General features: G+C 37.9%; 1 protein-coding gene across 1 annotated transcript in view; it reads right to left on the reverse strand.

Moving 5' to 3' along the window:
• ift88 (intraflagellar transport 88 homolog) overlaps nucleotides 1-26,553 on the reverse strand; it is a 69,400-nt gene that overhangs the window by 27,005 nt on the left and 15,842 nt on the right. The window contains 11 exon segments of the mRNA XM_052025568.1: nucleotides 635-734; nucleotides 1,988-2,074; nucleotides 2,521-2,591; nucleotides 6,037-6,268; nucleotides 10,244-10,304; nucleotides 10,307-10,357; nucleotides 16,173-16,275; nucleotides 16,827-16,931; nucleotides 20,880-20,970; nucleotides 22,112-22,181; nucleotides 22,875-22,944. Of these exon segments, the coding sequence (XP_051881528.1) occupies nucleotides 635-734; nucleotides 1,988-2,074; nucleotides 2,521-2,591; nucleotides 6,037-6,268; nucleotides 10,244-10,304; nucleotides 10,307-10,357; nucleotides 16,173-16,275; nucleotides 16,827-16,931; nucleotides 20,880-20,970; nucleotides 22,112-22,181; nucleotides 22,875-22,944 (1,041 nt within the window).

Below are 26,553 nucleotides of genomic sequence, written 5' to 3' on the forward strand. Positions count from 1 at the left end.
AAATGAAAGGGACATTCAGGATAAGGTGAATATAAGTCAGTGGATTCGGCTAAGGCACATCATTTTTAGCACGGCATTTAGCTGTTAATCATCTGTTTTCCTGTACATATTTAACATTAGCTAGATCATCATGATCTAATTTGGTAGTACTGGTGTCAAATTAACTTTGCAGGTGTGAAGCCACTAATTTTATTTCTGAAGACTATCAACCTATGTGTGCAACACAAGTGCAAATCAATTTGCCAAACTTTTGTCAAAATAATGTGCTCAAAATCCAAACTGGAATCAAATAGCTAAAATAACCAGTGTTTATATCATGATCTCATTCCTAGTATACCAGTAACAGCTTATATGAATTTGACTCAACTCAAAAATCTATCAACTTAATGACAGTCCTGACATAAGAAAATAAGCAGTTACAATTGCCACATTTACCACATAATCCTGGAATAAAATCTATACATAAAAATAAACAAGCAAAATTCAAATGATCAAGACATAAAATTGGTAGTGCATACTGATCATTCTTAACTACTTTTATTCTTCAAAAATCATTAAATTTTAAACATTTAAACAAAAATCTCTTGGAAGAGAATCTGTAAATATTCAACAGAAATAACAATGTTACTTATACCTGGTTAAAATCCCTCTGTCTCAGGTAAGTAATGGCTTTGTTAATTTCTAGGTCATTAGCTAGCTCAACGTATTGGGAAGCCTTTACCATTTCCACACACCTGCAAAAAGTAGTGATCAAATGAGAGTTACTTAAAAGCCAGATTCTTCCCATAGCATACTTCATGCTAGAGGGAAGAGAAGGAGAAGAACAAGGAGAATGTATATGAATCAATGTGAAGGTCTCAGTACCAGAGCACAAAATAAGTTTCTTTTTTTTATATAAAGGCTCTTCATCAGGGTTAATGTTCCTCTATTAGTTTCCCACTAATTTACGTTGTGTTGCAAAATATTTTATGTACATCATTTCTATTTTCCATATTAAACATTCAAATAACTTATGGATGAGGATTCCAAACAATTGTCAAATTATGATTAAGTTGTGTTAAGGATGGCTATTGCAGAGTTGGTTAGCTGAACATGTCCATTGACCTTCATGGTAGGAGAGGAAAAGTCTTTATTAAAGCTCATGATAATTGGATATCAGCTTTCTAACTACTAATATGTTCAAATCATTGTTTATAGAAATACATTGCATTATTGAATTTTAAACATAATACTTTAGAAATTTACCATGGAGTACATTATTCAACCCACTGTGTACATACTGCCTGAAAAACACCAGTCCAGTTCTTGGTCCATAAACATTATATTACATTATTTCAAGTGCACACCCAAGCATTTTGTAAATGTGTTAAATATTTTTGCCTGCATCATCTTTTCAGGCAGGGTATTTCAAACCCATCACTTTCTGAAAAATTGATGGGTTTGAAATCCCAGCCAGTCCAATTTTTCCATCATGGCTAAAATGCACCAAAGTGCAACTGAAATATCAGTCCAAATATGGTCCACAGCTCTGATTTTGAGATTCTTGGGTTTGCTGGAATTTCAGAATGGTAACCAGGCTGAGCAGAATAATATTAAAAGGTTTGTTATCAGGATTTATTTATAGCTCCAATCCAGAGCATTAATCAAACTTTAAGCACTCACGGTTTGCTATTCACATTTTGGTGATCTGTGCTTTATATACATATAGTAAAATCTATTACACAAGTGCATTTTACCCAGAATTAGTTCATCAATTACAAATTCAATATATTGAAACTTTAACTATCAAGCATCCCAAAGTACTTTACTAGCAAGTGTCTTTTCTGTTGGAGAATAATTCAATTTTTATATTGATGGGACAAATGCCTTGTATTTGAGAGTAAATATTTATGTTCATCTTATTCAGGTTTTTCAATATAGCAATTTCTTGCAGTTATTTAATTACAGTAATCAGTCCAGAGTACTAAACTGAATTGATTGTTCCTACCAGTCATATCCAGCAGCAAAAGATGTTTCAATTGCAGGTGCTATCAACTTAGCTGCAGTCATAATAAATCTCTCTGCCATTGCTTTCCTGCAGAATTAAATATTTTTAGAACATAATTACTTTTGACTCTACAATATAATCTCCAAAACATTTGTAGCATAATCCAAAATGGTTCCTTAAGGTTTTTCTAAATTTCATGTCTAAACTCCTCAAAAAGGAAGCCATACAAAATTTGTTCCTCAAAGTGTGAACTGCCTTGCATTTGTTTTCCGTTCAAAATAACTTTTGTACATGATTTCTATACAGGAATGTGGTATTAATATATAAATATTTACAAAATAATCATTGATAAATGGGACTGTGATCCGTTTTCTGCAAAACATCGAGCAGCTCATACATATGAAGTTATTAACATATGGAATAAGTAACAAATATACTGAAATGACAACCTTGCTGTGGCTTCATTGAATTCAGTCATTATTTCAGAATTAACAAATTTAAAAATGTTAATTTTCAAAACAGACTTACACTACCTTTCACGCTCCATTTGCCTGAGTGGATCATTCTTGATAGCTTCAATTACTAGATTCATATGTGGATCATCCTAAAGAATTAGGAAATAGTTTTCAAAGAAACATGTTTGATTTGAAAAAGATGCATGCTAAATTATAAAATGCTACTTATCACAGAGCAAAATAATTAAGTCAGAAGAAAATTCAGGGATGCAAATTTTAGAATACTAATGAGTAGTTTATCATTGAGCCTGTGCTTGTAAGAAAGAACTGAGAGGTAATTAAAAATACTCCACCCTGTTTCAATGATCTTTCACTTTCCCTGGACTTCGCCATAGAATTCATTTTGACAAGAAACAAAGATATTGGCCTGAAGCAATCCTGAGTGTTTGTATTTTAAAAAAAGTGCATTAATCCTGAGGAATTACTAAAAGCACAAGTGCTGTCAAATCAGGAATTCATGCTGGATGGTAAAGAAAACAACAAGTGCTTTCTGAATGTCTAAATGCATCCACAGGTCCTGCCTTATCTATTCTACTATTTATTTCCTCAAAAAATGAGTCTGCCTGATTTTGTTATTGTTTTCTAAGCTTGCTGCTGTCACATTTATTTTTATATAATGGTCTCCAGCACAAGACCCACAACGCATTGTCAGGCCTACATTTCACCATTTTTTTCCACCTTTTTTTAAAAAGTAGTGGAGTTATGCTACCCTCCAATCCATTGAAACTATTCCAGAGTCTATAGAACCTTGGAAAATGACAGAAATGGATCTGTTATTTTTAGAGCCACTTGCTTAAGTAGTCTCTGATGTAGATTATCAGGCCCTGGGGACTTATCGTCAATCGTGGTCATTTTCCTAGTATTGTTTTTTCTATTAAAATTGATTGCATTCAGTTCCAATTAATGTAGTTAGCTCTCCTTGAATAAGAACCTCAGTGGCCTCTTTTACACAAGATTGGACAGAAAACTATGAGATGTTGTAAATAATGCAATGCCATGGTCCCCTTGTCTCCAGCAAGGTGGTCCATGGCTCACTAGAAGTTGGTGCTGCAGCAGGTGGCAAATTTCAGCAAGGGTATCCTTACTGGAAAACAGACATCTCATTTTTCCATGTGAGACCCAGATATGAAAACCCATCCCTCAACACTTTGGCTTAAAGGTGTTCCCAAAGGTACAACAGCCAGGAGAAATCAGTAACAACCAACCATAAACAGCTGCTGATTCCTTTAAATAGTATAGGGCGGTGGGGGGGTGGTGTGGTGTGGAGGGTGAGAGAATCTTTCCTGCTGATTAATACATGCATTGTCATACAAAGTTAAAGGAGTGCCAAGCTCCAAAATGGCGGAACTATGTCAAATCAGTACTCCACACTGATTAATGTCATGATCTGCTGGGTTTCTATACTTACAGTGAGAGTGCACTGCAGGTACTAATGTGATACCTGTTCTATTATGACCTACATGTGCATACCACACTTCTAAAAATGCCAATTATCCCAATTTCCCCACAGCATTTACTGCAGGGAGGACTAATATTTTGTCAGTATATATAGAATGCTAGCTTATAAAATAAAGTTTTGATCTGAGAGTACTTTTAATCAAGTCAATTTTTAAGAATCACTGAATTGGTGACCAACAGAGAACCCAGTAAAGGGTTAAGAAAAATACATATTTGTGCAGAAATTCACCCCTGGTCAGTAGTGCTAAATAGGCTATAGCGTAGCACAAGTGCTTTCTAAACTGCTTCTAAAATTCAGTTTCAATGAAGTCAAATGAACTGAATTTGGAATTGGAGTGGAATGCACAGCTGTTATTATATAGTGCATTTAGTTGACAGGGAATGAATTTCTGGGTAAATGCTTTTACAGCGAAGAATAAAATAACATAGGAAACTATGCAAACTAGAATAGGAAGGAACAATCAAAACAGGAATAGGAACAGATAGAATGTCAAATGAATAAATTACATCTCTTGTGGGAAAAGAGAGGTGTAGGAGAAAGATTTGCTTGTAAAATAGTCTCAGAATAGGCTTCATACTGATCAGACCAGGCAAATAACTCACATCATTTTCTAATATTTCCACTTATACACCCAATATCTACTGTCCATTTATCGATCACCACAAGGAAATTTAAGGATTCTAAAAATTGAGTGAATAGACAGTCTGCATCTACCAGTACTGAATCCATGCAAATTATGAAAGCAAAAGAAGCATTCTGATCCATCATCCCATGCTCTGCATCTAAAGAGCATGAGTTAACAATGAGAAGAAGAAAAATATCGGTAAATAAATATGCTCACTCCCTTTTCTTTGTTATGCAAGTCATAAATTGGTACTGCAATAATGAAGTGCATGGACTCAAGGGTTCAAGACTAAAATCAGTCAATAATTCTAAACTTAGCATTCACAGAACTCAAAATTTAAGATGCAAGTGCTGTAAGGGCTTTTCCTGTAACATGAATACAATTGACCTATGAAACAAATGCACTTAAGCAGCTGTTTTAAGAAAAGGCATGGGGTCTCAAAGGAGATCTAATTAATCCAAACAACTGCTTGGCAGCATTTAATCATGCATGCAGACGCCAAAAGCCTCCATAGCTTGACTTCCACAGTCGGTAACTTGAATTTGAAATCACTCATTACCATTTGTCCTCTAGTTTCACAGTACATTCAACTCGCTCAAATATCAGCAAACATCCCACTGCATCACTCACAGCTGCAAATTTGCTGCTTTATAAAGACAGAAGCATTCAACCATAGAAAGCACAATGTAGATTTTAAACAGGACCCACCCTAGCAGAACCCCCCTGATCCCCCTCTTTAACACTTGCAGGAACAATGTAGTTGAGGAATTCAAATGGTGGGACAGAAAGAGCAGTATTCTTGATTTGTTCTGATCCTCTACCAATTTAACATTGTGGAATAGGGCATGGAGGGATACCATTTAAAGCAAAGCTCAGCCTGATGTCATTAGCAAAGCAACAGCATTTTAACTCACAGATTATATATGTCATTATGCATGCAGTTGCTCAAATTATTTGTCCATTATTGAAAACTAATTTCCTCTGTTAATTTGTGTTTTCCAATTACTGGAGAATTTGAATTAAAAAATGACCGAGTTATCCTGAGTAAACTGTGTTGCATTTACATGACTAAAACTATTAAATGATTCGTAAAGCCTATGTAGTTTCTCCAAAGTGATTTCTAAAACATTTTGACAATGAGTAATCTTTGTTATTCCCTTTGACAATGAAACAATCATGGTAATATTTCCTTCCTCATGGTACACAAATTAATAGCTCTACAGATATTGGCAAATATTAGTTATTACTACCACAGCAATACTACTTAAAATAAGTAGGGCCAAATGTCCAGTTTAGCTCACAAATAAAATCTTGAATAATAATAAGATATTATTACAATTTTCTATATTCATATTAATTTTGATTTTGTACAATGCATTCCCAGTCAGTTTATACAGATAATCAGCATACATTCAACACCTTATTACTGTTCAATACTCATCTTACTTACATTTGGTGGAATGTATTTGTCATCTTCATCAATACTAAGCGGGACCACTATCAGTTTCTGGAATGCTTTCTTCATCTTTTCACGATCACCAATAGCAAAGTAGCACAGAATAAGATTAAAGCTGGTTTTTAAATTTGGGCTTTCGCTCATAATATGCTCAAAGGACGTAATAGCATCAGAGTATTGTCCCATTTTGACAAAAACAACTCCAATGTTCTGCATTATTTTAATCCTATTCAAAAGAAATATTGTGATATGCAAAAACATAATAAGTTATGAACAAGTAACAATCAACATTAAATTACCATTTAATATTGCATATACTAACCTGTAAGAGCTTAAAAAGATTACTACACAAAATAAAATCTTGTATTTAGCCAGAAGTTTGTACCTGACATTAAGTTATAATTGCTGTTTAAAATAGCAATCAGGAAGTATAGTATCAAGGAGGTTGCTTTGACTTATCTGCAGCTTCTAAGTTGTCAGCTGCTTGGCTGACATCATCACTAGATGAGAAGTTTGGTTCAATTATTAGGAAAGCTGAAGCAATTGTCTGTGGTCTCCATCAGGGATGTCTTCCCTTGCCACTGAAACCATCCTCTTCTAGACAGTTAACCAAGCCAAATCCAGACTGTTTGCATTCCAGGAATCATTTTTGATTCCTGGGAAAGGTTTCCATAAAATATCTGCACAATCACCACCCATAGATTGTTGCACAGCTCTACTTTCCTATGTGTGCTGCTAAAATCTTGACTCTGCTTTCTGTAGGTTTTACTATTCTAATGTACTCCCTCCCAGTCTCCTATATTGTATGCTCCATAAACTTGAGCAAGCCCAAAAGCTTGCTGCTCCTGTCCTAGCATGACCTAAAGCCCATTCACTCTTGCACTCACTGATTTAAATTGGTTCTTAGTCCAGCAAATCTTAATTTTAAAATTCTTATCATTATTTGGACATGTACTTGAAAAGTCATTGTCTGCAGATCTATGGATCTAGTGCTGAATGATGGAATGAGGTAGATTGATTTAACTTGACTGGCACAGGCACAATGGCCTCCTTCTGTGTTGCAAACCTTCACTAACATCCAAGGAATTCAGACAAAATTGGAAATGGTATCATGGAGTCTAGTCATGCGACAACCTGACAGAATTGTATCTAATAGCTGAAGTTCCAGACTCCACCAAAATTAATCCAGGGTATTAGCAGGACAGACAATACCGGAAAACAAGATTGAGGCATAGGTTGATAAAATGGTAGTAATATTTTGCCACACAAGTACCAGGATATGACAGTCTAGGTATCAGAGCTCAACCACATTCCTTTGGCATTCAATGCCATTACTGCATCATATCACCTAATATCAACATCCTGTGGTGGTATCAACATTGACCAGAAACTTAACTGAGCAAGCTACACAAATACGGTAGATACAAGAACAAGTCAGAAGCTGGATACCCTACAGTAAATGATTTAATGTCCTGATATTCACCCATATCCCCAAATGTCTTTCCACCACTTACAAATGACAAATCTGGAGTATGAATAAATATTTGCCAATGGCCTGGATGAATGAGGCTGAGACAACACCCAAAAAAATCAAAATAATTTCACTCAAGGAAATAAACACCACAAGGAACAAAGCTACTTACCTGATCAGCACCTGATCCACCAACTTAAATATTCACTCCTATCACCATTGCTACACTGCAGCTGTAGTATATTCCAACTACTACATGTACTGCTGCATCTCACTATGGCTATACAAGCCTGAGACATCTACCACCCAAAACACTTAAAGCAACAGGAAGACAGGATATCTCCTCCAAGTCACACACCATACTAATTTGGACATATATCACAATTCATTCCTCAAAGCAGGAACAAGTTCCTGGAATTCCCAATCTAACAGCATTCTTAACACACAGACTACAATAGCTCAAAATGGCAGACTACCAGCAGCTTCTCAAGGAAAATTTGGCATAGCAATAGATGTACACATCCCAGAAATAAATAGTAAAACCTCTAAGCTCTTCAATCCTGCAATATCTCTGTGTTCTAATGCTGGCTCCAGCAAATCCTTGATTTTTCTCACTCAACCAATGGGGATCTACTCTTTGTGCTGGAACCCTTTCTCCAAAGTTACTCTGCCCCTCTAGCCTTCTGTCAAGATTTTCTTAAAACCCACCTATCTGAGTATGCTTGTTATCTGTACTCCTCAGTGTCAAATTTTGTTTGATAACACTCCTTTCAAATATCAACTGCAATTTTATTACTGCAATAAAAGTGCTACTAATTGCAAGTTATTCCATTCTATAAAGAATATAATCATCCCATAATCATCAATAACTGCAGCAGCATCATGTATTCTTACAAAAGGTAGAGTGCTGCAAATTTAATAGGCAATTAAGAATGTACTTGGTAAGTTCAAGACTTTTTAAAATAATAACTTAAAGCAAATCTAAGAAAAAAAATTGCCACCCTAATTTTATAAACATATCCATACATAAAAACTAACTCCGACGTACACTGAATATGACACAACAAATAAAAATCATTGTTTGTTCACATTCACTGTGTATCCTTGGTTAAACTAAGTTCTACAATCAACTAAATAATGAAGTAGAGACTTGATATTCCATTGATTATGGCATTTATATGCCTTTACATTCAGCTGTCAACACAATTTCCACTTCATTGTAGACATCCACATGCATTGGCTGAAAATGAGAGTCAACAGATGAAATTGTTTTCTTGTATCAATCTCCATTCCATACTACCCGAATACAAGATATAGATATACAGTATATTGTAGGTTGGGATGCCAATTTTGAGAAAATTTGCATTTCTATAAACATACTTTAAATAGAAACATCTCCTGAATTGTCTAATAAAATTGCTCCTAAATAGAACATGATAGATATTAGGAAGGAGATATTAGGAAGCGACTTGGTCTTCAGTCAGAAGTGGGATATAGAAAGGCAAAGTACTTCAAAAGAAAATTTCTGAGTATTGCTGGGATGAATCAGAATTGTTCAAGGAACAGGAGCCAATGCAGATTAACGCAACTGGGAGTGCTGGGTGAGCAGGCCTTAGGATAGCACAGAAGTGGAAATATTTTGGATGATGTGCAAGATATAGAAGGCAGGAAATTGACCAGTAAGAAACAAGGGTGTCAGCATCAGATACTTCACAGAAGGGTTGTAAGCCAAAATTCTGACAGTGAGCCACTGTTATGAGTGAAGGGAACAGATTCGAAGGATCTCGAAAGTAAAGGACTCTGAACACAGTCTGGCAAGGAAGGATTTTATTTACAAAGACAGACCAGGGAAAATGGTAATGGGAACAACACACACACATGCACGCACAGTTTGATAGCGAGCGTTGGGAGAATCGCAACAGGGGCAAAATATACACACGCACACACAACGAACTAGGTACAGACAATCAAGGAAAAACAGTATGACACCTGCCACCCCTTGACTCAGTGCAGGCACGGCTCTATGCTACCAGGGATACTAACTAATTTATCTTAAACAGTGCACAAGCTTACCAACAAAGCATCCCTCGGAGACAAAAGAGAGAGAACCACACACGTGGCACTCTTTATAGTGCTGGAGGGCTGGGGGATCCAGCCCAGGTAATTCAAAAAGACCAATAGTCAGGTGTGCACTGGTGGGTGGGGTGGAGCCAAACCTTGATTGACAGTGGTGTGTCTTCCGACCAGGTAGGGGCAGTGCTGTCATCTGAACAGGTAGGGGCAGTGTTGTCACGTGACAGCCACGACCCTCCACAATACAGCCACAGAGAGAAATCAGGTCAAAGAGACAGATTGAACGCAGGCTGAAAGCACCACTAAGTCATATACAAATTGGAAGATGCAAGATTTAACTCAGAACTGTGCTGAATTAGCTGATCTGACCCAAAGCAATAATTGAAGCATTAAAATTGATCTCAACATCTCAGGTTACAAGGAAAATAAGATCAAGATTCTGCCATTCATATTGTTATTTCAGTTATCTATCTCTTGCGGAAAGCCCATGTCATCCAGAGTTAGATTTACTCCAATGATCTCCACAGTCAAATAACCTTCCAACATTTACCAGTGAGGAAAAATTGGATAAAGCAAGTAGTTAACCTATACATATTTTTGCTGGGTATGCAGTTAGGTAAAGAACTGCTTCAACATTTTAGTTTCACTCATACACACCTCATCTCCTTGTGGGAACTCGATATCTGATCCAGTGCCATTCGATAAAATTTTATTGCCTAGGATAATTCCTTTGTTGAAGTAAATATTTGCCATGTTTACCTTCAAGCCGACCTATCAGAAAATTTAACAATTTAGAAGAGATATTAAAATGCTATTTGCATATACTAAAATGCTTAATCTTTTGAAACTTTGTAACAGGAGAAATCAATTCATGCTATCGTAATTTTACTAAGCAGGGCAGCTCTTTTTAATTCATGCCTTCCTATATCATCTAACGTTCCCTTTAAATATTTTAATTGATATTATCCCTGTTGTATCCTAGGGTAGTGTTTGATGATTCATAATTCACACTTCATAACTCTTCATTTGAATTCTTTTCTGTATTCTTTTTTAACCAATTTAATACAAATTTTAATGTGACATATTCTTGGTTTTGATTCACTCATTAGACAAAATATTCATTTGATTACTTAGAGATAAAGATGAAAACAGACTACAAAAGTGCCAAGCGTGCTCCCTGCTTAAAAGGTGCATTTCTTTATGATATGGGGGCTGTAAATGCCTCAGGGTTAATTATTTTTCCCCACTGACATTCTAAGACATTGACAGGTGTACACTGAAGGTACCTCCGGTTTTGTCCAAGCGTGCAGTGCATTTTAGCATTCTAATACTTTGCTCAAGAATACTATTGTTGGTCTTCGATTTTCCCAAAACACTTTCACAGAATCTACTCCTTCAAGCCTCCTAAAAAACTTGTTTTGTAGTGACTCACCGCACCGGCATCGAACCAACTCCCAACATTGCGAACGTCAGAGGCCACGATCCAAGATGGCGCGGGGCCCTCCTTCTTCCCTATTATTAGGCTAGGAAAGCCCGCGCACGGGAAGGTCAGGTGACCCGCGCGTGACGTCAGCACGGGAACTGTAGCACGGGAAGTTTTCGGATATTAAAGGCACACCGCGCCCCTGTCGTTCATTCGACTTCTGATTTCAAACCAGCGACTCTGTGTCTTCGTTTCGCAGTGTGTAGCTAGCCACTACACTTTCAATAAAAGTCATTTCTCAGTCTTCTAAACTACATCCAGGACTCCAAAGTATAGTTTGTTTAAAGCCCTGTATAGTGGTAACAAGATCTCCCTAGTTTTGTATTCCATCCCTTTTGCAGTAAAGACCAATGCTTTATTTACCTTGCTAATGGTTTACTGAACCTCTGTGCTAACCTATGCACTTTTTGTCTGAGGACATGCAGGTCATTCCAGACACCAGCATCCATTGGTCTCACATAATTGAAATACAATTCCACTTTTCTATTCCTACCAGAGTGATAACCTCACATTTCCACATTACACTTGAGTCATACAGCATGGAATCAGGCCCTTTGGCCCAACTCCAACTCAACACCGATCAAGGTGCACATCTAAGCTAGTCCCATTTGCCCGCATTTGGCCCATATTCTTCTAAACCTTTCCTATCTATGTTACTGCCCAAAAACCTTTTAAATATTGTTAATGTACATGCCTCAACCTCTTCCTCGAGCAGCTCATTCCACATATTCACCACCCTCTGCGTGAAAAAGTTGCCCCTCAGGTTCCTACTAAATCTCTCCCCTCTCAACTTAAACCTATTCCCTCTAGTTCTTGATTTCCCAACCCTGGGAAAAGGACCGTGTGCATTGACCCTATCTATGCCCCTCATAATCTTATACATCTCTAGAAGATCACCTGTCATTCTCCTACACTCTAAAGAAAACAGTCCCAACCTGCTGATCCCCTCTCCATAACTCAGTCCCTCCAGTCCTAGTAACATCCTCAAATCTCCTCTGCACTCTTTCCAGCTCAATGGCATCTTTCCTATAGCAGGGTCACCAAAACTGAACACAATATTCCAAATGTGGCCTCACCAAATTCTTGTACAACTGCAACATAACATCCCAGCTTCTATACTCAATGCCCTTGACTGATGAAGGCCAGTGTGCTAAAATCCTTCTTCACCCGTCAACCTTTGATGCCACTTTCAGGAAACCATGTACTTGTACTCTTATGTCCTTCTGTTCTACAACACTCACCAGGGCCCTACCGTTCACTGTGAAAGTCCTACCTTCCCCAAATACAACACCTTGCACTTATCTGAATTATACTCCATTTGCCATTCCTCGACCCACTTAGCCAGCTGATCAAGAACCCTCTGTAAATCCTGATAACCATCTTCACTGTCAACATCACCACCTAATTTAGTGTCATCTGCAAACTTACTAACCATGCCTTGTACATTCTCATTCAAATCATTGATATAGATGTCAAACAGAAATGGGCCTAGCAGCGACCCCTGGGGAACACCACTAGTCACGGGTTTCCAGTCCAAGGAAACAACCTTTCACCATCACCTTCTGCTTCCTACCATCAAGCCAATTGTCTATTCAATTAGCTAGCTCTCCCTGGATCACGTGATCTAACTTTCCATTGTAGTCTACCACGCAGAACCCTATCAAAGGCCTTACTGAAGCCCCTATAGACATCTACTGCCCTGCCCTCATCGACCTTCTTGGCTATTTCTTCAAAAAACTCAATCAAATTCGTGAGACATGATCTCCCATGCACAAAGCCAGGTTGACTATCCCTAATCAACCCATCTTTCCAAATGCATGTATATCTTATCCCTCAAAATCCTCTCTAGTAACTTACCTAACACAATGTTAGACTTGCAGTTTTTTTTGAATGAAATGTAAACAATGCATCCACTATCCCTTTAGTCACTTTATTTAGAAACCCAGGATGCAGGCTGTCAGGTACAGGGGATTAGTCACACCTTATTCATATTGGTGGATGGCATACTGATACAGCTAATAGACCTATTGCCTCAGAGCTCTGGCAACCCAAGTTCAATCCTGATCTCCAATGCTGTCTGCATGGAGTTTACACTTTCTTCATGAATGCATGGGTATCCTCTGGGTGCTCCAATTTCCTTCTATATCCCAAACACTGTAAATTGCCCCAGTGCGTGGGTGAGTGGTAGAATCAGGGGCAGTTGATAGGAATGTTGGGAGAATAAAAATGGGATTAGTGTCGAATTAGTGAAAATGGGTCCTTGATGTTTGGCACATACTAGAGGGGCCAAAGAACCCATTTCCATGCTGTAAGACTATGACTTTTTCTGTGAGGATAATGTTTATTTTAAGTTATTCCCTTCCTTTTGCCCCCTTATATCCTAGTATTGTTAGTTGCTTTTATTATCTTTCTGTGTGAAGAGAGATGCAAAACATGTGTTTAATGTTGAAACCATTTTAAAATGTCAATATCATTTTATTCCTGTACCTCGGTACAAGTGACAATAATAAACCAATACTAATATTGAACTCTACTGCTCTTAAACTGAAGTTCTAAAGGACTAATATTTACTTTTGCTATTCTCTTCCTTTCTTAATGCATAGAAACTCTTGCAATCTGTTCCTATATCCTACTAGTTTACTTGCCTATACTATTTTCTTACTCTTCAATTTTTCAATCATCCTTTGCTGGTTATTAAAATTATCCCAATTCTCTGGCCTACCACTATTCTTTGCAATATTGTAAATTTCACTTCAGTCCAATGCCATCTTTAACTTTGTTAGTTAGCTATGGATGGATCCTATTTCCCATTGTCTTTATTCCTCAATGGCATTTATCATCATGAGAATATTGAAAGATTTCTTTGAAGATTTGTCATTGTTACTCTAGTGTCATACCATTAAATATAACTTTCCCAATTCATTTTAGCCAATTCTCTCTTCTTAACTTTGTAAGCAGCTTTATTTAAGTTTTCAATCCTATTTTTGGACTTGCATTTGTCACTCTGAAACTGAATATGAAGTTCATGTTATCATCACTCTTTCCCAATGGATTCTTTACTATGATATCTTGAATTCATCCCTTCCCATTACAAAAGACAAGATTTAAAATAGCCTGTTTCTAATATGAATCCATAATACAATGTTCTAGGAATGTATCTTGAATATATTCCATGAACTCATCCTCAATTTGACCTGTCTGATCGATGAAGGTTAAAGTTGCCCACAATTATTGTATTACTTTCCTTACAAGCTCCCTTTAATTCTTAATTGATACATTGTCCAAGCACTAATAGTAAAGGCACTACTAGGCAGCCTATAGACTACTTTCACCAACGATTTCTTTCATTTGTATTTCCCCACGTCCATCCAATGAGCTTCTGATTTTCTAAGCCAAGATCATTTCTCACTACTGCATTAAGGCCAGCCTTTAATGTCAAAACTAACCTACTTCATTTTCTTTTCTAGCTATTTCCTGAAATCTCAAACATCCTGGAAATTTTACGTTGCAAGCACATCACTGTAATGCCTATGAAAACACATCCATTTATCTCTATCTATACAGGCCACCCCACGGTACAGCCAGTCGGGTAACCGAAATTCGTCATTACAGAATTCACAAATCACTACCCAAAAATTTGATATACAGAATAAAATACTCTCTCACAGAATTTATGTGAAAAAGTAAATAAATAAACACAAAATTATTTTTTAAACTCATGTTTCTTGATGCATGTGCTGATGACACAGCTTTGAATTATGGAAAATCGCAACATGGACCATTTTCTTGGAACACAACCGTACTGTAACACGGACATTGCCTGTACTATTAGTTCTGTTACTAATGCTTCATGATTACAAATAAAAAACTTTAATTTTTACTTTTAACCCTTTTTATTACATTTATATAGCAGGAAGGGGCAGAGCATATAATGGTAAGAATATAATGTAAATTATATTCTTACCATTATATGCTCTGCATCTTCCTGTTATACACCACTCCTCATTAACCATATTTCTGCATTGCACTATCACCTTGTGCTTTCACTTTAACTTTCTAAGTTCTAACCCTAACCCGACCCCTGACTCTTGCTCCTCCTATTTAGTACCTATCTATCCACATACCATCTCCCCAACCTTCCATCACACAGCCCTGTCTACAGACCTGGTTATTCAATTTACTTGGCCACTGGTTTCAATGACCACTCATCAGATTGCATGATTCAAGTAAAGGGCATCACATTGAAACCACTTCCAGTATTGGTGCCAGTGCACATGAATAGAAACTATTGTTTCTTGCACCAGTCTTCTTAAAAAATGAAAAAAAAATCACCCTTTAACTCAACTCTCTGATGTGTCTAAATTTGCTTATTTGCATAAAACACAGGTAATAACCCAGAGATTATCACCTTTGTGGTTCTATTTGTTAATCTGAACCCTAGTTCTTGTGCAACTGCAGGTCTCACAGGAACAGTCTGTTGGTGTTGTTGAAGCCACATTCAATACCAATAATTTCACTCTCCTAGATCCCAAAATACAGCAGCACACACAGTACTGATCCTTTTTCTTAATTTCTCTCAAGGGATATGGATGTCAACAATTAAAGTCTATTTTTATTGCCCCTTCCATCTTAACGACCCATTCCAGGCCTGATGGCGAGGTTATCCCTGTTGCAGTTAAGTAGGGTGTTCCAGAGTTTTCACCAGCAATGATGATGAATATCCATGTCAGGATGGTGTACAGTTTGAAGGGGAATATAGAGATGGTCTCCTTCAAATGGCCTTATCCTTCTAGGCGATAGATGTTGTGAGTTTGGGAAATTATGTCATTAAAACCCTTGATATGTCACTGCACTAGATTTTGTAGATGATATTGAATGCAGATATAATGACCTGCTGCTGGGGATAGACAATGCTTAGATGGCCAATGAATGGCAATCAGGTTGTTTTGTCCCAGATTGAGTTTTTCCAACTGTTACTGTGGTTTCATATCATGACAATGACATTGACTGTCACTACAGCTGATAATGTGTGTATATATTTTTTTTGGGTTTTTTTTCCAGACATACAGTAAAGTACATACACTTTTTTTTAAATGATCCTACCTGCATTATTGAACATCTTGTTTTTTACAATCACCTGATAGGTATTTAATGCTTCGGCATACATGTCATTTGCTGCATATTGGCTGGCTAAATTGAAAAGAACCTATGGAAAATACATCCACAAGCACATATAATGGAAAATTTTAATACATTTGTAAAGTACTATACTTTCAAAAATATCTTTGCAGTTTACTTTATTACAACTCCAACAGTATATTTCTGAACAACCAGATAGATTCAATATAATTCCTTCTGAAGTTAGAATCATAGAACCATATAGCATGGAAACAGGACATTCACAACCAACTCGTCTACACTGACCAATGGGTATTAATATGGACAGGTGCCATCATCCAACACTTGGTCACAGTCCTCTATGCACAAGTGATTCAAGTGTTCCTCTAAACACTTATTAAATGCTGTCAACAATCCAGTTTCAACTCCACTCTCAGGCAGTGCAATCCAGGTACTTGCCACTCTGAGTGGAGTTATCCAAGTATCAATAGCTTCAGTAGTTGAAGTTGCTCTTAAATGTTTGATTAAATGCATGCATTCTATTATTCTAGTAAAAAGCAGTGTGCATTAAAACTTGAGCTAGATTTTAATCTTAAAGTACATCTTAAGGAAATAGTAGTCATTCAATATCCAACTCACTGAATAAGTAAGATCCAGATTGATGTGATCTGCAGATGCTGTTTGCTCTCTCTGTCTCACCAGCATCCTTTCTTTCCTCCCCGCTTCTTTTGCTTTTTCTAATGCCTGAATCAATGTAAAAGATTAGCATACAATTTCAAAGTTTTAATCCAAATATCTAAAAGAAAATGACTGAAAATTTAACAGACTTTGCAAGAGTTTCAAATTCTTTATTTACTAGGTACTATAAAGATCTGGATTTTTCTACAATGTTAAAAATGAACTTAAAATAAAAAGGATAGTCTGATCCAAGTAGTATTTCAAACACTCATAATCCACCAGATAGAGACACACTGGTAAATGATTCAAGAGTGGAGACTTTTGGCAAATGGGAGAAATGTTCAAACATACCAAATATTATGCAAGGGGAAAGATCTATGGATCCATCTATTCCATTCCATCAGTTGTGATACCTATTCATCTCAAACATTCACTCTCCACCCACCCCAAATTAAGTTGGGAGTGGGGAAAAAAAAACACACAATTGAAATTCTTGACTCTTTAGTGAGAAGGATTTTTTTTTTAAAAATCTGGAAAACTGCTGTCCTTGGGGGGAAAAAAACAAAATTGTTCAGCAGACTACCCAGCTCCTACACAAGACGAACACCACCTCAAAAGGAAAACAAATCAAAAAAAGCTTCAGATGCTGGAAATCTGATGAGTGGTCTTCGACTTGAAACATTAACTCTTTCCACATATGCTGCCTGACTTGCTCAGTGTTTCCAGCATTTTGTTTTTATTCCACCTCAAGTGGAGTTTAGCGATCAGTATTCAGGCACAAACCAGCAACTTTTTTCAAGTGTCTAGTATTCACTGGCAAAAAAAAACACTACATTTCTAAACTAATTTTGCCTTTACAAAATTTGTAAGCATGATCCTTCCAAATTATGGATGATCTGCACACACATATACACAAACACGCATTCAAGTCTCTATTAAATAGTAATAAGATTGTTCATAAATGTACCCCTTCCTAAATCATATAAACACATTTATTGAACTTGGATAACTAAGCTGCTTTAAACTGGGAAATCACGTTTTGGCCCTCCAATGCCACTCTTCTAAAGCCTCAATGCTTCAATGTTACCCACCATGTGGAAACTAAATCTCAACAGTGTTCAAACTGAGGTTTACTGGAGGTCTTGCACAAGGATATATTGCTATGCTACTTCACAACAAAAATAATGCAGAACAAAAGAGTTTACAGACAAGAGAGCAGAGGGCAAGCTTGATTCTGTTCAAGGCTCTGCAGCCAAGAAGATTACAAACAGGGCTGCACTGGAGCATTCATCACTTGCAGGAACTTATGTCCAAACAAGCCACATTAGTACATTAGTGGCTACATTAGTAGGAGACACAGCATTTTTGAAGGAGCTGTAAATAAGGGGAGGGATTTTGTAATTGATGCATTATGGAATTGGGATTTACCTACTTACTATGACACAGATATACACCATTTGGTTCTTGCCAGCTCCCAACAGAGCAATCCCATTAGTCTCTCTATTTCCCCCTGTAACCCTACAACTTATTTTCTCTCATTTGTTCATCAATTCCCCTTTAATTTTTTTTAAACCACATACCTACAACTAAGGGGCAACTTATAGCAGCCAGTTAACCTACCAACATGCTTGGAATGAGAGAGGAAACCGGACTACCCAGGGGAAACCCATATGGTCACAGGGAGAACATGCAAACTTTTCTGCATCTAGGAAAGTTTTCTCAAGCAATAAGTACATGGCCCTACTAGAGAGGGAGCAACTCTGGACCTCCTACTGGGAAATGAGGCAGGGCAAGTGACTGAAGTGTCAGTAGGGGAGCACTTTGGGACCAGTGACCACAATTCTATTATTTTTAAGGTAGTTAGAAAAGGATAGAACTGGCCCATAAGTTAAAGTCTTAAACTGGGGCAAAGTTAATTTTGATGGCATTGGACAGGAACTTGCAAAGGTTGATTGGGAGAGGACTTGGGAAAGGCAAGTGGGAGGCTTTTAAAAGTGAGATTGCATGTTTCTCTTAGCATGAAAGGCAAGGCTGGCAGGATTAGGGGACTCTGGTTCACAAGGGATATTGAGGCTCTGGTCAGGAAAAAGGAGGCATATGTCAGGTATAGGCAGCTGGGATCAAGGACATGGGTGTATACTTAAGAGGGAAATCAGGAGGGCAAAAAGAAGACGAGATAGCTTTGGCAGATAAGGTAAAGGAGAATCCAAAGAGATTCTACCAGTATATTAAGAGCAAAAGGGTAACTTGGGATAGAATAGGGCCCTCTTAAAGGTCAATGTGGTTGCCTATGTGTGGAGCTGCAGGAGATGGGTGAGATCTTAAGTAAGTACTTCTCATCTGTATTTACCATGGAGAAGGTCAGGGAAGCTAGGGAATTCAGGGAAGAGAATAGTGATGTCTTGGAACATATCCACATTACAATGCTGGCAGTCTTAAAGCACATAAATGTGGATAACTCCCCAAGACCTGACCAAGTGTATCCTAGGACGGTGTGGGAAGGTAGGGAAGAAATTGCTGGGGCCCTGTCAGAGATTTTGTATCATTATTAGCCATTTAGGAGGTGCTGGAAAACTGGAGGGTGGCTAACATTGTGCCTTTATTTAAGGAGGGCTGCAAGGACAAGCCAGGGAATGATGGGCTAGCAAGCCTAATATCAGTGGTGAGAAACTTCCTGGAGGGGATTCTGAGAGACAGCATCTACCCATATCTGGAAAGGCAAGGACTGATTAGGGATAGTCAGCATAGCTTTGTGCATGGGAAATAGTGACTCACAAATCTGATTGAGATTTTTGAAGAGGTGACCAAGAGGATTGATGAATGCAGGAGAGTAGATGTCGTCTACATGGACTTTAGCAAGGCCTTTGACAAGGTCCTTTATGGTAGGTTTGTTCCAAAAGTTGGGTCACATAGGATCCAGGATGAGCTAGCCAATTGGATATAAAATTGAGTTAGTGGAAGAGGTCAGAGGGTGGTAGTGGAGTGTTGTTTTTCAGATTGGTGGGCTGTGACCTGTGGTCCGCCGCAGGGAATGACACTGGTTCCACTGTTTTTTTCATCTTAGGATAACTCAGCACCCAGTGTTTTTACATCTGTAAAATATTTTGGGACATTTTGTATCACAGCAGTCAGGTCACACTGTAGACATGAAACCAGGCTGTCCTGATGGGGTTGCATACCACTGGCCTTAGCTCAAGTGAGCTAACAGGAAGACCAATGGAAATGCTGATTTTGTAGAGAAATGAATGGAATTGCTTTTGTTCTGTGCTATGTTAGCAATTTATGTTGTTGCTTAAGCACTTGAACAGCACAATGATGGGAGAGGAGTGCAAGTCACTATGAAGAAATATGTTTGTATTATTTGCATTAAATCTCATGTATAATAAAAACATTTATGTAATGAACTAGCATTTATATAGCACTTTTCACACCCTCAGGTCTCAAATCATTCAGAGTCAATGAAATACTTCTGATGTGTAGTCACCATAGTTCTGTAGGCAAATGGTAATGAATGTGTAAAGCAAGATTCTAAAATATATTTTGATGGTGCTGGATTAGGATAAATTTTGACTATTTTCATTCAGCTGAACAGACATGAGGCCCTGGTTTGAAGTGTTGTGTGAAAGACTGCTTATGATGCAATATTTCATTTATTGCATTACTCAAGTTCATATGCAGAACTTGTACAGCAGAATCTGAATAAGAGATGGAAATACTATCAATGAGAAAACAAATCTTTACTGTTAAATCATATCACATCATGTCTAGAACTATTGGTCTATTATTCAGGACATATCTCACAGCATTAAATACAGAATTTTGTGCTCTCCTGTGTTGGGAAAATTGCCAGAATACTTTTTTCATTCATTGACATTAGAGAAATGAAAGGTAGGATGGAATTTCTCTAATCGAAAAGCTCTAATCCACATGTAAGCTAGTTTAATGGATCAATTTGCCTTTTTCTCCCATCAACGTTGCTTATCTGTAGAAAAGTTTAACAGGCAAGATACTTACCAACTGTAGGTCACCACGCCCATTAGCAATACAACTTTCTTCGATCAACTCATTCACAGTCTTTTCCAAATTCTTAACTTTTTCTTCTGGCCTAGAAAAAGATTACAGGGGAAATACAGTAATTAAACTTTAATGATAAGAAAATAATTTGCAACCACTAAAGATCTCCTGCATTAATTGCTGCTTTGAGCAAGTTGCCCAAAAAAAATGATTAATCCTATATGTTTGTTTTTAAACAGATATTCAGAAAAATCTTCAAGACCATGTGATTAAATGAAAATAATCAAAGAAACCTAACAGCAATTAATTATAACCATTGGAAAATTGCAAATAAACCAATGGGGCATTGGAAGCAAAAAGATGTGCTATCATTCCTCCTGACCAAATGCATTGGCATAATTTCCAGCAGCAAGTATATTTACCTACATATAAACCTATATTGCATTTATTCTATAATATTAATAAATGGAAATAATTTATCCTCTTAATATTAGATTCCATTATCAGGATAGTACCATACACGTTTTACATTTCTGCATAGTTATGTTGTGTACAGAACACAAAATACTGTAGACAATAAAGTAAACCAAGCAAATAATGCACAAAGAATTCAACCAGATTGATCAACCAGTTATTTTGTTTGTAATTATTCTTTAGACTTCAATGAGAGAGTCATTAAGTTCTGGAACTGAGTGCTCAAATCTCTGGAATAGGATTCAGAAGCAAAAATGCAACCATTCAAAGAGTGTAAAAAAAGTTTAATCAACTCAATTTTGTCCCATTTATTGCCTAGCCACTGAATATTATTTGAATAGCATAGTGAGGAAGAAATGCAGGCCAATAAAGAAACATGCCCGATTTCCTCATAAATGGTAAAAAAAAAGCAGCAGGTACAATATCAGCCACATGATTACCTTGATTGATTTTCTTGGTGCATTTTATCCAGATGATCCACTAAGCCCAAGTAGTAAGATGAAAAATCTACTCAAATGTTACAAAGGCTTTCTGTATTATTCAGTGAATACTTATTAAATATTAATGATTAATAAAATTTAAAACCTAATCAAGGATTCAGTAAACAAGCATTAAATAAGTTGATTCACTAGGATGATTAGACACAGGTAATAAATGCTAGCCTTGACAGCAAGGACTATATCCTGAAAAAAGATGAATCAGAGAAACTTTCTAAGTTAAGATACACATGGTGAAGCAGTTTTGCATTTTTAACTTACGTGTCTTCATTCTTTGTTTCAAGAGGAGCAGCAGGCCCTCTTGATTGCCCAAGTGGATCAAATGCAGACCCTGAAGTAATTAAAATATTAAAACTTAAAAACAACTACTTTTAAGATAAAAAACTTATTCTCAGCAAAATTTGTTACTCTTACATTATACAAAACAGGCTAAAATATTAATACAATTTTTGTGCTGGATCCTTTTATGAACATACCATGCATAGAGTGGTTAGTTATGCTTAAAGTTATAATGTATCCAGAAAGCCATGGTAAAAAAAAATTAATTGGCCAAGGTACATATAAATTGTATTAACTATGAGAGCAATTACACTGGAACTGTATGGAGAGGTGAAAGAGTGACCCCAGGATCAGAGTTAAGATCATTTCTGTTTCTGAGTAATACTTTAAATTTGGAAACCTAATACAAGTTTGTTTGAGGGGTGATCTTACAGAGGAGTACAAGATTGGAAACAGTTTGGAATTGGTAAATCTAGAGACTGAGAGACTGGAACAAGATGAGGGGTGGGAGGTGCAGTCACTTTAAATTATCAAAAGGTAAACTTAGGACCAACATTGGAAAGTTCCAATTCACACAAACAAGGATCAGCACATTCCCAGATGTCACAGAAGTAAATATTCTGGAATTTGTTAAGGATTCATTGCATACTGCAGTTAGCAAATTTAATATTGTTTTGCCTGGATAAGCTAATAAATTGAATGTCCCTTCAGTTCATAATTATTCTGTGGAACATTGTGAACAAACCTCTGTAGACTGAAGAAGAATAGCCTGCTGCACGCACTGCTGTCATTGGTCTAGCAACAGAGATTCCATCCTGAAAGAATAAATATACACAACAGTCACTTTGAAAGTGGATTTAAAACAAATGAAAAATAAATGATGAAATTACTTAAGTTAAAAAGTGCAATTATAATTTTCATGGCATGAATGAAAAAAAACTCATTAGTCAGAGTCCCATACTGAGATACACAACATTAAGTGTCGACCATTCTATCTGCCAAGGGAGTTCGCTTCAGCTATCCTGATGGCAGTCTACATCCCACCACAGACGGACATGAAGCCTGCACTCAATGAGCTATACTCCGTGGTCAACAACCTTGAGGCAGGATACCCTGAGGCCCTCTTCATCATCGCAGGGGACTTCAATCAGGCCAACCTCAAGAGTGTGTTACCAAAATACTGTCAGCACATCTCCTGCTCCACCAGGGGCGCCAACACCCTTGGCCACTGCTATACAACCATCAAAGATGCCTTCCAAGCCACCCCTCGTCCTTACTTTGGGAAATCAGACCACCAGGTTGTACTCCTTCACCCTGCATACAAACAGAAACTGAAACAGGAGGATCCAGTACAGAGAGTCGTGCAGTGCTGGTCTGAGGAAGCAGATGAGCTCCTACGTTACTGCTTTGAGACAGAGGACTGGTCCATGTTTAAAGACTCAGCTGCCAGCCTTGATGAGTATGCCACGACCATCACAGACTTTATCTGGAGGACTGTGTACCAGAGAAGACAATATGGGTGTTCCCAAACAGGAAACCATGGATGAACCAGGAGATCCACTCCCTACTGAAGGAGAGGACTGCTGCACACAAATCTGGTGATCCTGATCTGTACAAGAGATCGAGGTATGACCTTCGAAAAGCTATCAGGAATGCCAAGAGACAATACCAACTCAAAGTAGAGTCTCTGACCAGCTGCCAGTTATGGCAGGGCTTACATGCCATGACAGGCTACAAGACGAAGTCGGGCTGCATAGCTAACAACAGCACATCCCTTCCTGATGAACTTAACACATTCTATGCGTGTTTTGAACAAAAGGGAAGTGGATTGTCACCATCCACCCTGACAGCCACCAACGCAGCTGAACCTGTGATCACAGTGGGGGACGTAAGATCAGTCTTCCAGAGAGTGAATATGAGGAAAGCATCTGGCCCAGATGGTGTCTCAGGCCACGTGCTCAGATCTTGTGCTGATCAGCTGGCAGAAGTATTTGCGGACATATTCAACCTCTCCCTGCTTCAATCTCAGGTTCCCTCCTGTTTTAAGAAGAACACTATCATTCCTGTACCAAAGAAAAGCAAGGTAACATGCCTCAATGACTACCGACCAGTGGCTCTAACCATCATGAAGTACTTTGAGAGGATGGTCATGGCACGCATCAACTCCAGCCTACCAGACAACCTGGACCCATTGCAATTCGCCTATCAGCGAAACAGGTCTACAGCGGATGCCATCTCCCTGGCCCTACACTCAGCTCTGGAGCATCTGGACAGTAAAGACACATACTTTAAGACTATTGTTTATTGACTACAGCTCTGCCTTCAATACAATAATTCCAAGCACGCTTGTCACCAAACTCCGAGACCTAGGACTCAACACCTCCCTCTGTAACTCGATCCTTGACTTTCTAACAAACAGACCGCAATCAGTGAGGATAGGCAGCAATACCTCTGGCACGATTATTCTCAACACTGGTGCCCCACAAGGCTGCATCCTCAGCCTTCTACTCTACTCCCTATACACGCACGACTGTATGGCAAGATTCTGCTCTAAATCCATCTACAAGTTTGCAGATGATACCACTGTTGTAGGCCGTATCTCAAACGGAGATACGTACTCTCAGTCGGAGTACAGGAAGGAGATAGCTTAGTGGAATGGCATCATGACAACAACCTTTCCCTCAACATCAACAAAACTAAAGAGCTGGTCATTGACTTCAGGAAAGGGGGCAGCGTAGATGCACCTGTCTACATCAACGGTGCTGAGGTCAAGAGGGTTGACAGCTTCAAGTTCCTGGGAGTGAACATCACCAACAGCCTGTCCTGGTCAAATCACGTAGATGCCACAGCCAAGAAAGCTCACCAGCGACTCTGCTTCCTCAGGAGGCTAAAGAAATTCGGTTTGTCCCCTTTGACACTCACCAACTTTTACCGATGCACCATAGAAAGCATCCTATCTGGATGTATCACAGCTTGGTATGGCAACTGCTCTGCCCAAGACCGCAAGAAGCTGCAGAGAGTTGTGGACACAGCCCAGCACATCACGGACACCAGCCTCATCTCTTTACCTCTCATTGTCTCGGTGTAGCAGCCAGCATAATCAAAGACCCCACCCACCTGGGGCATTCTCTCTTCTCTCCCCTTCCATCAGGTGGAAGATACAGGAGACTGAGGGCACATACCACTAGACTTAAGGACAGTTTCTACCCCACTGTGATAAGACTATTGAACGGTTCCCTTATACAATGAGATGGACTATGACCTCACGATCCACCTTGTTGTGACCTTGCACCTTATTGCACTGCACTTTCTCTGTAGCTGTGACACTTTACTCTGTACTGTCATTGTTTTTACCTGTACTACATCAATGCACTCTGTACTAACTCAATGTAACTGCACTGTGTAAATGAATTGACCTGTACGATCAGTTTGTAAGAGAAGCTTTTCACTGTACCTCAGTACAAGTGACTATAATAAACCAATACCTTCAGGATAGATGGAATAATTGTAATTTGGTAGGAATGAAAGAGAGAATAAGAAATAGAATGCACAGAATCAAGCCACACAGAGAAAAGCAAAGAGGTAGCAGAGTAAAGAGATATGTAGGGATAGGGGAGGAGTGAACAGACACATTTGAGGGGAGAAAGATGATAAAAGAAAATTTCAAAATGTAACAGAGGTGTTCATGAAGTAATCTGATAGAGTAAATAAGCAGAAATGATCTCCAGTTTTAGCAACTGAAGGACAAAGACTGAAGGGATGGAACCAACACAAGGGCTTCTTGTTGAATTTTTGTGATCTGGAATGCACATCCTGAAAAGGGTGACAGAAGCAGATTTAGTAAAAACTTTCAAAAGGCAATTGAATAAAAACTTCAAATTGAAAAATGTGAAGGTCTTTGGGAACTGCAGGGATTGAGATCAATTGACACTCACGTTCATCTTTCAAAGATACCCTCCTTCCATTCTATTTCTTGCTGGGATTTTCCACAGTAAGTGCAAGTTATTGCTGCTAATGAGGATATAGCCTCTTTAGTATTTTTACCCCAATTTTTATATTAATGTTATCCAATAAAAGAATCAAATAATTAGTATGACTTTTTATAAAAAAAGTAAGCCTCAAATCTTCAAAAATTTGAGGCTAAGTATTGATTTGTCTGAAACAAAAGTAAATCAACATTTTTAAAAACACATAGGCCATTTTCTTTTTAAAAAATCAACAATCAACAGAATTTATTAAAACCCACAGGAGATAACCATCTCCATTTGGGAACAGGCAATGAATAAGATTTTGCATCCATCTTACATCACACAGAAAATATAGATCGAGAACTTGTACTGGGATTGAAATTAACAGCTTTGCCCAACAGTAACATATTACAAGTTTCATATTGTAAACTTAATTGGCTTCGACACTTTGCCTTC

Source organism: Pristis pectinata, chromosome 11 (genome assembly GCF_009764475.1).
Source record: "Pristis pectinata isolate sPriPec2 chromosome 11, sPriPec2.1.pri, whole genome shotgun sequence".
Classification (NCBI taxonomy): Eukaryota; Metazoa; Chordata; class Chondrichthyes; order Rhinopristiformes; family Pristidae; genus Pristis; species Pristis pectinata.